This window comes from Sturnira hondurensis, unplaced genomic scaffold (assembly GCF_014824575.4).
Source record: "Sturnira hondurensis isolate 20B ecotype Veracruz unplaced genomic scaffold, ASM1482457v3 Scaffold0022215, whole genome shotgun sequence".
NCBI lineage: Eukaryota > Metazoa > Chordata > Mammalia > Chiroptera > Phyllostomidae > Sturnira > Sturnira hondurensis.
Window position 1 is genome coordinate 7,352,485 of NW_028094846.1, and position 16,431 is coordinate 7,368,915.

General features: G+C 51.5%; 1 protein-coding gene across 1 annotated transcript in view; it reads left to right on the forward strand.

Annotated features, from left to right (window-relative positions):
• Nucleotides 1–16,431, forward strand: part of PAPPA2 (pappalysin 2) — a 180,619-nt gene that overhangs the window by 104,871 nt on the left and 59,317 nt on the right. The window contains exon 13 of the mRNA XM_037035167.1: nt 233–449. Within this exon, the coding sequence (XP_036891062.1) occupies nt 233–449 (217 nt within the window). The remainder of the gene's footprint in view (nt 1–232; nt 450–16,431) is intronic.

The following is a 16,431-nucleotide window of genomic DNA, read 5'->3' on the forward strand; positions in this document are numbered from 1 at the left end:
TTGCTGCTCTGACCAAAAAATAGGTATCATTTTGATTCATTCCCACCAGACAGCTATTGTTATGTTGGCTGTTGTGATTTTTTTTTTTGGACAATTTAAGGGAAAAGAGGTCAGGGCCCCTGACCAAATTGTCAGATACTGCATGCTTTAAAAATTGGGGGGCCCACTGATTGAACGTCGCTGTGCTGTGTGAACGGTTTCAAATGCGATTCCCAGCCGTATTTCTCTTCAGGGACCTACGAGCTGGCGTGCCAGCGTAACCCTCTGGTTGTCAACGTGAGCCAGCACCCAGAGGTCCCCCTGTACCGCACCGCCTCCGTGCTGCTGAACTTCTCCTCCCCGTGGGTGGGCATCTCCGCGGTGGCGCTGAGGACGTCCTCCCACATCGGCCCCTCAGTTCCCAGTGACGGCGTCCCAGAGCGCAAGGGGCAGAACCATCAGGGACAGAGGTACACAGTCCCCTTCCTTCCCTCCGTTCTTTATTTTTCTCGTGGTGGCGACAGCTACCATCTCCACACGTGGCCTTGTGGATGCATTGGGCACTTAGTCACTGACTGCAACACGGGGCTGACAACTACTAAAACGACAGGAGAAGGAAGCAAAGAACCATTGGTCGGTGGCACGTTTGGGCTTTATATTTTGCTTTTCTTTCCGTAGTTGAACATAATATTTTATGTAAATATTTACCATCTTTACAAGGTCTGCAAACTTTTTTTACACATAAAACCACTACCTTTAAATTAACCTTTTTATATGAACTGCCAAAAATTTGCTGCCAAAAAACAAGGTTCCCTAAGCAGTCTATGTCTTCCCACTTATTTCCCCCTGGGCAGTGTATATAGGAAGTTTGATAATTAGTTTCCAAGGTGCATCAGGTATATCAATCAGAGTTATGGATGGAGAGCAAGAGTACAGTAGCCGCCATGTCTTTCTGTGGACACGTGATAGTGACCACCTAGATGAGGTTTCCTGGGCTTCTGCCACAGTGCGTGGAGGGACCACGGTCCACAGCATTGGTGGACCCAGGGTCGGCCCTGATTGGTGGGGCGGTGGGGCACACCAAACCCTAGAGTCTGTGCTGTGGTTGGGCCAGAATCATTCTCTGTGTGGTTGGACCAGTTGCATGGGACGCAGGCAGCAGGGTTTGGTCCATCGGGGAGTGAGGTGTCAGGCGATTGGGATTCTAGTCACAAAAGCCAAGTTCCCTGGCAGGGCCCCATCACCAAGGGGAGACTCTGGTACCCCTGCACCCAACCTCAGTACACCAGAACCCCAGCCTTGATGAGGGAGTAGGAGGACACAGTGCTTGGGCGGTATCTTAGTTATCTCTTGTGGCGTAGAAAATTACACCTGAGTCAGTGGCTTATGGCGTTTTCTGTGGGGGGAGGAATCTGGATGCAGATCAGCCAGGTGCCTCTGGCTTCCCACCCCCTAGGAGCTTTCCACCAGCTGTGGGCCAAGGCTGCGGTAACCCCCAGGCTCGAGTGGAGCTGGAGAATTCACTCCCAGGCTCCCTCCTGTGGCTGCTGGCAGGCGTCAGAAGGTTGGTCTCCAGGCTCACTCACATAGGTGCTGACCGTGGACGTGCTCACATGGGCGTGGCTCAGCTCCTGGCCTTGGGGGCTTCTCCGCGAGCCGCCGGAGGGTTCTTACGACATGGCAGCCAGCGATCCAAGAGACAAAGGCGGCCAGAGCGTTCGAGGACGTGAGAGAGGTCCCAAAAGGGAAGCCACGGTCTTTTTGTAACACAGTGTTGGAAACGACAGCCCATTACTCTGGTACAGTCTATTCTTTAGAGATGTGTCAATAAGTCCAGCCCATGCACTCATGGGGAGGGGTTTCCCCAGGGCCTGGATCCGTAGGGCCCATGGTAGAGGCCGTCCGCTCCACGCAGCAGTAGGAGAAGTGCATCCGCTCGGGGCCACCTTGGTGCCAGGTGTTGTAAGTGCCGGGGAGAGAGAGACAGCAAGGGCAGGTGATGCACACAGAAACGTCAGCTCGTTCGCCTGCTACTCCTGTGCCTTCTTAGGGAGCAAACGTCTTCGGATATTAACACCAGAACGCAGACGCCTAAAATAACGTTGTTTACTAGGATTATGGCCTGTCTCTCTCATGTGTTTTCACATTATTTTCTCCGCTGGCTCCACCTCTGGCCGCAAGCCCTGCAGAATTTCTTTCGGGTCCCTGCAACATGTGTTCTTGATGAGCTTCGTGCCTTTGCACAGAGTGTTCCTACTTTCTTGAATGCCTTCCAGTCCCTCTTCCCTTCAACTCGTACTTCACCGTCGGGAGTCACCTTCTTCTGTGGGGTTTTGGCAAGCCCCCTCCTGGGTCCCCAGGGTCTTGTACCCCACCCACACTCTAGAAAAGTAGCTATCACAGCAGGCGATAACTCTTTATGTACTGGCGGTTCTTTCCCGCTGCGCTCTGGACTCCGTGGAGTAGGGATCCTGCTGCTCAGTATGTTTCGGTGCCTAGCAGAGGGCCTGGCACATAGTCGGGATCAGAAATTGTGTGTTGATGGACAGGTACAGACTTCAGCTCTCGCTGCTCCACGGAACAGAACTGAACAGGCGAAGTAGAAGAGAAGTCACAGCCTCTGTAGACCTGAGGGACAAGAGTGCCCCCCACCGCAGCCGTGACGTCTCAACAAAGAAGTTGATGAGCTGTGATCACGGCTGCTAGTGCAGCTCCCATGTTCACTTGGCACTGTGGGGAAAACAAGTTTCATATGCACGCATGCAAACCAGTCGAAATAAGATACGACTCTCTAGTTTACACAGAGTGTATCTGGAATGCATAAGCAATTCCAAACCACATGTGACTGACAGGAACCATGCAAATTGGCTTTTCCCTCTCCGCCAGCAAATCAGTGCAATATAGTAAATTTTGGTACACAGGGAACCTAATAGATCCCATATATTTGCTTTGTGAACAGACTTAAACATCTGAATCCTTCCAGGTCCCCCGAAGAATAGAAGAAGCCTTTTGGCACCTTTGTATCCATCCCAGTTGTAGATGTAGATGGACCATAATGTGAAACCCTGAAATTCTGGGCATAGTGAGAGGGATTCCTGACTGCCTCCTCCTTACCCCTTATGACCCGAATTCCATTAATACTGCAGCGGGCAAGGGAGAGGTGACAGATGCCCGCAGTAGAAGACTGGTATCCATTTTGCACATCGCTAGCCAGCGATGGCCAGTGGCCTGTCTGTCCCACAACACCGCGTCTTTAAACCAGCCTGGCTGGCTCCCAGAGCCTGAGCGGGGAGCCGGGAAGCCTATGTGTGGCTCTGCGGTGACGCTCACAGTCCTTGGCTTGGACCCTTTGGCTTTGGTCTCTCTCTTCCTCTTGTTTCCCCTTCTGCTGTGATGGCTACCCCGGTTTATGACCCTTTGGGCTGAGTGTTCTGATCACAAACCCCTTAGTCTTGAAAACTGAGCTTGGTGTTCCAGGTTTTGGCCACCAGGGCTCAATAGGAGCTCAGTGCGGTCTGACTTTCCCTCTGTTCCCAGCTCTGGCTGCTTCAGGAGAAGGCCCTGTACAACGTGCCATAGTCCCCGTGCATGAGGGCATCAGGTAGAGCCCCAGCCTGTCCGGAGCTGCGTTGTTGACTTTGGAAAGTAGGGATATATACACACACATATCTTTTTTGACTAATGCTGTGGGGTTTGGAGTGTGGTGTGTTCGAGATACAACCCAGGAGCTAGTAGGTTAATTTGCCTGTGAGTGGATTTGCTTGCAGATCATCAGAACTCTTATTATCTACTTTGGAAATTCACAAGGTGAAGTCTAGAAAAATTCACTAATTCCCTGCTGGGTATGTGGCTTCTCCTACACCAGAATTTTGCTCCTCCAGTCACATGAACCCATGGAAATGTTGACTGTAACTCCTCTGACCCGACCTAATGGCGTGTCCGTCACATCCTCGGTGCCGAATTTCAGAAGAACACTGTCTCCTATCCCAGGGCATGGGCTCCTAATTGTGGTCCATCCTTGCTAGGACTCATCCCTTTATCATTTGCACTTTTCCTCCCATGGATTTTCCTTTCTGCCGGCTCTAGACAAGGTTGAGAGTGCAGTGTTACCTTCCTGTTCCACTTTTCCTTTGTGGTGCAAACAGCTCTGGCTTTTTAAAAGTGTTGATGTTAGATAATTCGGTGTTTAATACCCTGTGTCTGTTTTATCTTTATTCGGGTTATACCTCTTGCCAACCCTTTTGCCCCTTGAAATGCTTTTGTCTTTGTATCCTACCTTGTTCAGGATTACAGTTTCTATCCCCGCTTTCCTTTTGTTTGTGTGTGTTTGACAAATATTTGCCCTTTTAAAAATCTTCACCCTTCCTCTGTCTGGACTGCCAGTGAGCTCGGTGCATGTCCCCCCACCATGCTTCTTACCAAAGCAGGAAGGTTTCTCCGTGTAAAACTGCCCCCCCTTCTGCTCCTGAAGTGTATCTCGTGGCCACAAACCTCTGGTGTGAAGGGCACCCTGGGGTGTTTGCATCCTTGGGACACTTCTCTCTCTTCCCTGAGCACCGCTCCATTCCTTATTTGCCTTTTTTTTTCCTAGAAATAAAATGAATGCTTTGGCTTCCAGTGAGGTTTCTCAGTTCGGCTCCCATGCATTTGGAAGTCCTCACAGGTTCCAGTCATCAGTCTCGGTTTTCGGTCCTCGTAAGAGTTTTCTCGTTGTTTTGTGTTGTTGGTGTTTCGGGGGGGTGCAGGCAGAGGTGACCTCACCATATCTACGTGAGGTGAACTGCGCACGCGGCAGGGGAGCTGTGGCGCGTTCTCACACCGTGTGGGAGCGCACCCCCGCCAGTTCCCACCCCGCGCCTGCTGCTCCGTTTGGCCGTCCACCCTCCCCCGGGTGTGCGCGTTGCCTGCTGTCAGCGTGTGCTGCTCATCCCCATCCCGCTCTGGCCACCCTCCTTTGTCTTGCTAGAGTGGAATTGATTCTCTGATGATGGGCATGGTGTTAATAAGCTTTGACCGTGGAGGGTTCTGGAGATACGCAACAGGAGGAGGAGACTTCTCTTTGTGGGCTCTGGGTGCTGTTTTCTCCTTGGCTGCTCTGATGTGCTCAGCGGTCAGGGCCAGCAGGCACNGGTGAACTGCGCATGTGGCAGGGGAGCTGTGGTGCGTTCTCACACCGCGTGGGAGCGCACCCCGGCCAGTTCCCACCCCGCACCTGCTGCTCCGTTTGGCCGTCCACCCTCCCCCGGGTGTGCGCGTTGCCTGCTGTCAGCGTGTGCTGCTCATCCCCATCCCGCTCCGGCCACCCTCCTTTGTCTTGCTAGAGTGGAATTGATTCTCTGATGATGGGCATGGTGTTAATAAGCTTTGACCGTGGAGGGTTCTGGAGATACGCAACAGGAGGAGGAGACTTCTCTTTGTGGGCTCTGCGTGCTGTTTTCTCCTTGGCTGCTCTGATGTGCTCAGCGGTCAGGGCCAGCAGGCACTTGGCATTCCCCGTCAGCTCTTCCTCACGATCAGCCAAAGATGATAGATTGTCACTTGTGGCCCCACTGTGTGCCAGCAATTCCTAGTACCTGTTTCCCATTGACAGTGTCGTAGTCAGGCCCAAAGACAGAACCATCTGGTCCCCACATTCTGTTTTTGGTACTGTCTCCCACAGCTACTTCCAGTTCTGGTCTGGGTCAGTTTGGTCCAATCAGGACACAGTCATTAGAACAGAGAAAGCTTAATCTAAATAACCATTAACTAGGGGCAGAGGATGAACTACCAAGGGGTAAGGAGAACCCCAGTGTATTGGACGGCGGGTAAAGGAGCAAGCATTGCTCTCAGAGATGAGGAAAGAGTGTCACAGGAAGGAACAAAATGCAAAAGAGGCTCCCAGGTGGGGCTGTAGGTGGATCCCGATGGAGAGAGTGGGCCATAATGTCCCAGTGGCAGGGACCCTCACTGAGGTCCCACGGGCTGGGTTGCTGGTAATGCCACCACGCAGTGGGGTGCTAACCAGAGCTTGTCAGGAGGCTGCTTGCTGAACAGCTGCCGTTGGGGTGCAGGTGAACTTTCTGGGAAGTCATTCACTGGGGTACCTTTGAGACCTGTGGGAAAGCCAGCAAGGGTGCTGGTGGGACACATGTCCATTCGCTGGGACACGCAGGATGTCACTGAAAGTCATTGCGGAGTGAGCACCACTGGACTGAAGCTCCGTTGGACATCGAGTGCGGCAAAAGCAAGGAGAGGAAACCATTCAGGGGTCGAGACGTCCTTCCCTCTTCAGTGATGCTCCAGTTACATCTGCTGGCAGAACGTGACCTCACACCAGCTGGAGAAGCATCAGCGTTGGCACCATCATCTCTAAGCAACTCGGGCTGGAGGAGCTGGAACGAGGGTGGGCAGTGAGTCGGTAACTGACAGGGAAGGTCTTGTTGACCCAGGAGAAACCCCCTTTCTCTCTACCCCTTACGATCCACGTAAAGTTTTCCCCAAGTTCCTGGCTTTAGTATTAAAACTGCTTTTCAGTATAACTTCTAAGTGAGTAGCTTGACCTCACTGGAAATGCACATTTTGGGTTTTTTTTTTTTTTTATGTTTTGAACTTATTTGAAGTCCAAGGCAAACATAAAGTATAAATACCTCATTAGCTTATTCGGTATAAATACACACTCTGATTGAGATGGAAAACAAGTAATGGATACTCATAAATATAAGATCGTAGCGGGCTCTGAGGTTTGCCTTCAACTACAGCTTATCAAAGCCAAGTATTCTAATTTAAAATTGGGTGGGATACTAATCTTTTAAAATGAGTATCTACATGGAAACCTGCATTCTTCCTTCTCTCTCTCTCTCTCTCTCTCTCTCTCGTTCTCAATCTTGTGCTTTCTCACTCACCTCAGAAGTCATGTTTTAGTCCCTTTTATCTTTGTGAATAATTGATTCACGTGACAATTTAGGTCTGATACAGTGCGTGTGTTTGTGCGTAGAAAGAGAAAGCGCGCCATTCAGAAATGTTTGTGAAGCGCTTGCAGTGCGCTAGGCATCCTCCTCCAGTCGTGGACTCAGACTCTGAGGACACAAATTCACCTTTATTTGAGATTAGCACAAATAAGACTAGGATCCAAGGAGTTTGTTTTTAGTCTAGAAAGGCCTCATTATATGAATGGAAAACTGTTTCAGAAATATACTCCTGTCTGCTGCTGTCCAAGAAACCCCGCCGCCCTCCCGCACGCTGTGTTTGCACTGGGGCGGCACGGGTTGGCCTGGCCCCGGAGTAAACAAAGAGCACCTGTGGTTCAGACGTGTTTATGTAAATGGCATATTTATTTGGAGGAAACTCTGAAACCGAGAAATGCAGATGGGGGCCCCAAGTAATGCAGGTACGCTAGTGATCTTTGATGGAGGAGGTGGAGACGGGCAGAATTGGAAACATGCTTGGGACTTTGGGGCTGGTTCAGGAAATGAATTTCTAGATTAGAGCGATTTTACGGGCAGAATCCAGGGGGAGTCGGGGTCACTAGGAAAGGAAAAACATTGACCCTGCTCCAGTGGGGTCCTAGCCCAGACAAAAAGAATCTTTCTCTTCTGTGGATAGAAAATCTGCGAAGAATTACTGCACTCTCTTGGAGATTGGAAGTGCAAGTCAGTTGAAAGGGGCGCCTTCAGTTTGGAAAGCCCAGTTTATGTTCGTATCAGGTTCCCATCGCCGTGTAGCAGTATTGCTGCCCACTGGTCAGTTGAAACCAGCACACATTCACGCTCGTGTTTCTGAGGCGAGGAGTGCAGACCAGGCTGAACTGGGCTCTGTGTAAGGTTCCAAGGAGGTGTCAGCCAGGACCGGTCCTCATCCGAAGGCTCATGTGGGGCAGGTCGCGTGGTTTTTGGCATTTGGTTCCAAAAGGTCGAGGGTCTCCGTTTCCTGCAGGGTGTGGCTTGTCACAGAGCCCTCCCCGCTGGCCAGCTCCTACATGGCGGCTTTTTCCTCCAAAGCCAGCACTGCCGTTCAGTCTTAGGCGATATAACCAGAAGTGACATTCTCCCCAATGCCACATTCAGGTGGTTAGAAGGCAGTCAGTGGTCCTGCCCACACTCGAGGTGAGGAAATGATGCCGGGGTGTGGACTCTGGGAAGCAGGGGTCATGCCCAGTGCTGTCCCCTAGCTCAGGCTCAGGGCATCTGACTGTGGGCGTCTCACATCCTGAAAGAGGCAAATACCACACTGTCATAGTTTTCGTTTACCACACAGCTTGGGCCTGGGCCTAAGGGACATGCCAGGAATTTGCGTGCAGGACGAAACTGCGAGGGAGGAACAATGGTTCCGAGAGTCGGGTCTTACAGAAATTCCCCGGTTCTCGGTGGGTGGGATTTTCTCGGCAGCCTTTCTGCGTGGTCTCTCAGTTCTCCGTGATCTAGGTGGACCACGTCCGTTTTATGAATGATCTGTACCCACATTTTATTCCGATGCTCATTTTCCCTGTATTCCTAGGGCCAAGCTACCCTCAGAGCCCTGATCTCCATGGCTCATCTGGAATCCCTCTACTATCCAGTAGTTAAATCTAATTGGCCCTATCAGTTTGTTCCCTGTAAGATCATAACATTATAGGAAACCAAAAAAACTGTGGTTATTTTTCAAGCGATCTGCATTCTGATTATTTTCATAATGTTGGACACCTGAGCCTTAATTGTTCTAGCAGTTTGGGTCCAGGGTGTGAGAGTGTGTGTGTGCTGTATGTGAGGGAATCTTCTAGAAAAGGTTAGTGTGCACTGAATCACACATCTAACCTTTAAAATCACTTAACTTTTAAACTGATAGTGCCATTGTAATGGTATTATTTTTAAGTGAAAACATTTTTTTGTATTATGAGCAGTATCCCCAGATTTTTCTCCTCTTTCTTTCCTTCATAAATCTTCATTTTCCTATTTACTTAAAGCAAACTAGTCATGAACACAGGAAGTCTGTGCCCACGCCCCCCACTCCCCCCCTCCCCCGCACACACAGAGACCTGTCATCCCCCAGGCCATCCGTCATCGGCCAAGGCACTCAGAATCTCCCTCGATTCTCCTCCTCCCCTCTTTTATGGACACATCAGTCTGGGAAAAGGAAGTTGGGCTTCTCCCAGGGAGCAACTGGGGAACACACAGCGTGTTCTTTCTTGATTCCATATGCAAGGAGGCAGCTTCTACACGGAACTACCTTATTCATCAAAACCCTTAGTAATCAGGCTGTTACTGTGGGCACCACGATGGATAATATTGAAGTTCAGCTTCTGACTCTTGTATATATAGCATCAAAAAGTACGTAGACATTATTAGCCTAACCACCATGGGGTTTTTGTTGTTGTTGTTCATGTACAGAAGAGGATCATGTGATTTTAAAAAATGAATAATCAAAGACCAGTGTGGATCTGGTTTGGTGCAGACGCTCTGTGCTCACGGAGACCTGCAAGTGGACGCCCACGTGCACTAGTTTGGGCGCCGCTGCTTTCTCTGCGCAGCCCCTGTTCTCCAAGTCCAGTTTCCCGAAGCAGGGACAGCAGAAGAGAAACAATGCAGGGAGAAGAGCCAGCAGTAGCTCTCACCGCCATCTCGTCATCTTCAGTTTGAAGTGTATGAGTTAAAGTCCCACGCAGGGTTGATGCTGTCTGCCTTGCCTCTTCAGAGCCCTCTCTCCGTGGAGCCCTGTGCTGTGACACAAAAGGCGTCCTTGCCCAAGAAAGCTCTTCTTGAGAAGGTGGATCTGCTGACCGAGAAGACGGAGCCTGTGCCACTTGGCCAAGTACAGAGGATTTCTGGGTCACCTTCCATTGTCCACGGAGACCTCACTGTAGGCCTGGGGTTTGGATTGGGTGTGGAAGGCTATGGGAGAAAGGAAAGCGCCTTTCCCAGGGGCCTCAGTAGTCCCAGAGAACGTTTGGGGGAAAGTGGCTGTGTTTGCTGTTTGGGAGATGTTGGGACACTAGTCTAGAAATTTCTCTTCTTGGTTATGCTGCAGGGCACAGGTAGGGCTGGGGCTATACTGTAAGGCCCTCTGAGCCCCGGTCCCAGTACCGGGGCTGCAGCCAGCGCTCAGCTCAGTGCCCTGGCCTTCTGTCCCTGCCGTGATCAGGGTGTTAGCCCGGTCTTGGTCAGAGGATCATTCCTCCTCTATTATCCGTCCTTCTGCTTCGCGCTTCATTATTCCCTGGAACTCTCCTTGCTGCTGCTTTAGTGATTCCCATTGTGCTTCGATTATTTGGAACTCAGATCTGAAATGCCAGCACTTCCCTCCCTGCCCTGCCAGGCTTCTCCTCCCCCCGACTTGTCCCGTGTGGGACATTCAGATCATCGACTTTTCGGTGGCCTCACAAAGGGACAGACTCCTTCCTGTCTTTTGTCAGGGGCTACATGTTAAAACATTTGTTCATCCCCTCCTCTTTTATTTTTAGGAGAGGATTTCCTTTTAATGCTCCAGGATGATGGGAAGTCTTCTCTCTTGCTGCTGGGAAAGGTGCTGGAGAAATGAAATATGTATTACATTTCTACTCATTTGATTATCTCCTTCCCCAAAGCCGTTTAGCAAATGAACATTGAATCTGGTTTGTTGTTGTTGGGTTTTTTTTGTCTCTTAAGCAAGGAAAGAATTATAGCTGCTCAGTTGTTCCCTAGGTTTCTTGCCCAACTTCCTTTCCCCGGGAGGAGTTGTCCATGAAATACAGGACAGGAGGGGCAGCCACTGAAGGGGATTCTGAGTGTCCTGGCTGATGGATGGCCGGGGGGGTGATGACAGGTCTGCTCGGGAGGCACAGTGAGCCGTGTGAGTCTTTTCGACTGTCTGCTCTCATGGGGTTACAGAGGAACAAAGAAAAGGTCACGGACATGATCTCACTTAGGCAATTACTGGAGGATGGCTGACTATTCTAGAAATAGTCTTTATTAAAAGGTGACCTTGTCTGCGATGGCGCTTAGTGAAATGCTTTCTGAGCATTAGTTGAGTGACAGCTTTTGGTTGAAGGCTAGAAACCTGCGCACACAGCTTAGGAGGATGCGAGGCTGCTGTCTGTCTTCCTCGAGTGAATTGACTGGTTTCAGCACCATGACTTTGAAACGATGCCCCTTAACACGTCTCAGTGTCTGAAATGCGGCTAGTAGGAGTTCTTTGTCTTAACGATCTGTAGCGGTCTCTTTAAAAGGGCAGGTAACTCGTTGATAGGAGTGGAAGTGTTTTAAGCCATGATCAACTGTTTACCCCAGGCGTAGTCTCTCATGCCCCTGGACGATTCAGAAACAGACCAGGACCCTGCCCGAATGCAACCTAGTGTAGGCATCGGGGAGTTTGGGGAAATGGGAACAGCACAGAAAATCATGCTGGAAGGAGGGATGCGTTTAAAATATCACCTGATTTCCAACTTCGCTCAGGTCTGGCCTGTCCTTATGGTCTCTATTGGTGGCAGCTGGTGGGAAGAGCACAGAAAACAAAAACAAACCCATATTTCTAGGGTTCTGTCACTTTGCCAGCCTGCCCAGTAGACAGACACTGTTGACAGATTTGACCATACGTTCTGGTTGGAACGACTCTTGGGCCGTGCCTGGTTCCGTAGGCAGCGGAAGTGGGGTGACTGGGGTGGGGGCAAGCCCAGTGCCCAGACCCCTGCCTCTTGCTTTTGCCTGCGTCATCTAGTCTCACCACATGATTTTAGGGTCCTCCTTCCCCTTCTTTGGGTCTTCACTTCTCCACAAGCAAACGAGCCGTTGATGTTGCAAGGCTCGGGGTCCCAGGAGAGCAAAGGAGCAGAAGGGAGTCATCCTCCAAATCTGGTGTCAGCCGAGGACTGACAAATTCTGGGGTTACAAGATGATGGGAACAGTGTGGGGCTTCTGCTGGGGCGTCCAGAAACTTCCCAGGGCAAGGAAGCCAAGGGGCGGAGGGAGAGTCCCAGAGGGGCCCTGCCTGTGTTTTAGGTTCTACTTTTAGAGGAAATTTGCAACTCACTCAAGGTGCTGGTTCGCAAATCCTCAATTACACGTAGTTAAGTAGAGCCCCAGAGTGGCCCCCCGCCCCTCCTGCCTGCCCCGAGGGGTCCTACTCTAGCCGCAGATGGAAGCTCATGCCCGCTCAGCTGTCCTCACGGGGCTTTGCTCTTCCCTCACTTGACACCACGTGTCCCGCAGTCCCCCAGGCTCGGCCTGTGAGTGTGGCTGGGGGAGTGTGACTCAGGAATGAATAGTTTAATTGGTCCCCAGAGATGAAGAACAGGTAGGGGGAGTCAGCAGACATCACTCCTCGTGGGGAGATGCCCCACGCGGAGGGGTGACTGCCTTTGCAAGCTGCAGGGAAAAAGTTGTGTGTGTGTGTGTGTGTAGCTGTTGTCGGTGTTTCTGGTGGGTGATTCTGCTCCCCTGGTGCCGGGAAGCACCCTCTGCCAGTTAGCCAGCGCTAGTTTAGACTCCTCCTGTCCACATGCTTTATAACCTACATTAAAATCATGGGTTCTGAAACTTGGTCACCCAGGGCTTTTGAAAGGGAGTGCTTTTGGCTGTGCGATGTAAATCTGTTTCTCTTTAGAAGTACAGGGGGCGTTTGGAAAGGACTTCTAGTGTTACAGCCAGGCGTGGTAAAAACTGGGCCCAGACTGAGAAATGAGCGGAGCAAATTACCAAGTGCTGGGGGCCACCAGAGTCCAGTCCTGAACTTGCAAATAGGTCACAGTCTAGAAAGAGATGGCCATCTCCCAACAGGGTTATTGTGAGGCACCAACTCTGGGGCAGAGACCTCAATAGACGGGCAGGGAGACCTTCCCTTTTCCAGGGTACGGGAGTGAAAGGAGACGTGTGCTCGGTTCAGTGGTCCATCGTTTCTCAGCCAGGGAGCTGCTGCCACGATTCCTCTGTTGCTCTCAGATGGGAATCTTCAGAGAGGCACTTGAGTGAATTTTCCCTTCCCAGTTGGTAGGATCCTTCAGGGAAACTCCTCAAAGGGCCAGCAGGGTCCTGCCCAACGAGGCTGATAGTCGCCATCCCGTAGGACAAAGATGGGGCCAGAGAGAGAGGGAGGCAGAGAGGGCAGCCAGAGCGGGGCCTGCCTTGGTTTGGAGAAACAGCAGAGCTCTCCAAGGACAGATGGGATCATCACTATTTGGTGTTGCTGTTGAGGGAGGGAAGACTGATGAGGACGCAGTCCCTCTGCATTCCGTCTGCCGTCTGCTGCCAGACCCCGAGCACACATTCCTGCTTCGCCCGCACCCTCTCCTTTCAATAAGAATGAGTAAAACGCAGTGGGGAACAGAGAGACATCTGACCCCCTTTTACTATTTAACCTTAAAGGGGCTGCTTCTGCGGACACCACCAGCTTTGCTCTTTGGTCGAAGGTGGCACTTCTTGGATCAATGCGTTGCAATCTTGGGTTAACTAAATGACTGAAAAGGTTGGGACATTAAGCAAAAACTCACAGTGGGCAAGACAGACCATGCAAGACTCTCTCGGGCTGCCCACCGCATCCGGCCCACTCCTGGTTTCCTGCAGTCCCACCCCGGCACCGCCAGCACCTCATCTGTGAAATGAGATACCTTGTTAGAGCTGGAAGGGCCCTTCGGGAGAACCTGGTTCTACCCCTGCGGTTTACAGATTCTCAGACAGAGGACGGGGCGGTGGAGAGACTCACCCAGGGCCATGGAGACGAGCACCGGCCAGCTGAGGCCTGAGCTGGGGTCACGTGGGTTCTGGCCCTGTCCCAACACCCCGTGCCGTTCCTCAAAACGCCTGGTGCACACGCCAGAGGGGTTGTCCTGAATGTGCCTCAGTTCCAGCGATCGACTGTGTTGAGCCTTTTCCAGCTGCCGGAGGGAGGGCAGGATATGAACTAGAAAATTCCATGAGTTGATGTCAACCTCATTTTGAGAGTAGTTTTTTGGTATGATATTATAGTATTCCTGTGGTAGAAAGTTCTGGAGTACTCCATAACTTCTTTTGGTCCCAGTTTCTTTATCTCTAAAAACGAGGAATTCAGGCCGAATGACCTCTCAGGTCCATTTAAGTTGTAACAAGCCGTGGTTCCGCTAGGATCGCTGCTTCAGATCGCCCTCCGCATCCTCCCACCCCGGCATTTGTATTCAAGAAACGCAGTCTTTGGCTTCTAATCTTCTGTCAGAAATGGATTGATCGATTCTGACTGACCTGGGAGTATTGTCACAGTCTCCTGAAAGTCCTCTGAGGTGGCTCAGACCCTTAGGAGAACCACAGACTGAAGCCATGGGCAGAACAGCCAGGACTTTGCCCCTTTGCCAGCAACCAGCCAGCTTCCTGAAGGTGGGCCTTGCTGGGAGCCAGGCCGTCTTCCCTGCAGTGGCCTCAAGGAGTGGAAAACCCAAACCTGGCCTGGGGCACACTCAGGACAGGTTTGCCCATGGTCCGTCCACTCCCTCTGCAGAGAAGACTGTCTGCTTCGGGGCGGCAGCTTTACTCTGCTCCCCACCCACCACTGATGGCAGGGGTGAGCTCTGGGAACTCACTTCTTAGTCTTCTTTAAATATGGATGTTGACCTCTTTCAGTGTAAGTTCTCCATGTTAGTCAAATTTAAAGAGACCTACACATACTGAATTTTGTTCAGGAAAAAAAAGGTGGGGGGAGAAGTGGGGGTTGTTTTCAGGGGCTGGGAGTGCTGTCTTGCCCTGTGCTGACTGTAAAGCATTGGCAGAAGCGTGCCAGGCTGTCTCTGCTTTCCTGGTCCTCTTCACACATCACTGTCAGATCCCACCCAGAGACAGAATGTGCTCTGAAACAGCTGTGAATGTGTGCTCAGTAACCCATGACCCGTTTTCTCTCTTCCACGGTATTGAAGGTTTGCTCAGAACAAGGGGCACGTTTTTTTGCTGTTGGTCTTTCTTGTGGCTGCTGCCTTATAATTTGTGCTTAATGCGCGAAAGCATAATGACCAAGTGGAGGGGCCAGTTTCCCCTGGGGCCGGCCTTCTTCTTGTCCAGCCTTGGCCTATGGGATTTATTGACTTCTTTCAGGTCACACACACCCAGGCCTTTACAGTGCTGGGTTTCACTCCTGGTGAGCGTCAGCATCCTTGAAACTTAAAAACCACAGATGCTGGGATCCCACCGTGGGCCCACAGAATGAGAACCTCTGGGGCACAGGTCTGGGCACCCATAGTCTTTAACTAAAGACTAACGAAAAGCCTTTCTCGGGTGCACCGAGCTCAACCCTTGGTGGAACTTCGCACTGCCCACCCCCCACCCCCCCACCGCCGAGGCTCCCATGTACAGGCATCACTTGCAGACCCAATAACAGGCAACATGCCTGTGTTACGGCAGGACAGTGTTAGGTTTGTGCCAGTGTTAGGTTTAGGCCGCAGTTGGGTACAGGGGACAGTAGAACAGCCCGGGGTTCAAGTGTATTTGGAACAGGGATTCAGTTGAAATGTATGACTTTGGGGAGTGAGGACCAGAAGAGAGAGTGGAAACTTACCCAGGGTCATGGGCAAAGAACAGCGTGAGGCTGATGGTAGGTGGCTGTCAACAGAGTGTCCTTTCTAAGGCCCTCCCGACCTCAAATTCCATCGTGAGAAACCCACTACTTTGGCTGAAAACTTCGTCTGCTGTTAAAATGGAAATACCTGTGAATCACATCTGACGGGGTTCATCCCATGCTTACCTAAGAACATGTTGTGATGAGGTGTGAGGAAAGGTCTGGAAAAGACGGGTGGAAGATGAGGAGCTGTCACCAAGGAAGGGAACACCCTTAGAAGGGCACCTTGCAGACCACGGCAGCTGGACAGATGTGGCTTAGCTAGCATTTGAGAGAAGACTGCTCAAAACGAAGACTGTTGAGTATCTATACTTTCCCCCGGCCACCCTGAGAAGGAGCTCCCTGGCTCATGCCGGCCTGTGCTGCTAGCTTTTGAATTGAGAAGAAAGCAACAGGGAACCAGCCCCCCTCCCCCCGCCCAGGGAGATGGCCTCGTGGTCCAGGCTGGCCCCAGAGCGAGGGCTCCGAGATCCGGCCGAGGATTTCCCCCCGACTCGCTGTGTGGTCTCCAGCCAGTCTCCAAGCAGCTTGAGTTTCCTTGTGTGTCAAACCAAGATAAATAGCTGACTTCCCACCTCTCCGGGGTGGGGATAAGACTCCTGCTGCCTCTATCCTTCACCTGCGTCTGAAGACCCCGAGAAGAGAGCTTCCGAGGAGTTTAAAAGCCCTGTTGACTGTTCGCAGTATCTTTGTGACCCTGGGCCTTACGTGGCATTCAGGGGACTGGGCCTCGAGGCTGGGAACCGCGCCACTCGTGAAAGCCGTGTCTGTAGTGGACGAGAAACGCAGAAGGGCTTTGGGGTTGAGGTGTGAGGCAGAGAGGTCCACAATTGGTGCCAGATGCCGTCAGAAGCTAACGACCCGACAAACACCGTCCTCATAAAACAAATTCCTTAAAAAGGAAGCAAATGGAAATACAAGCTAGTGAAAGAATTTGCAGCAGCTGCCCCGGGACCA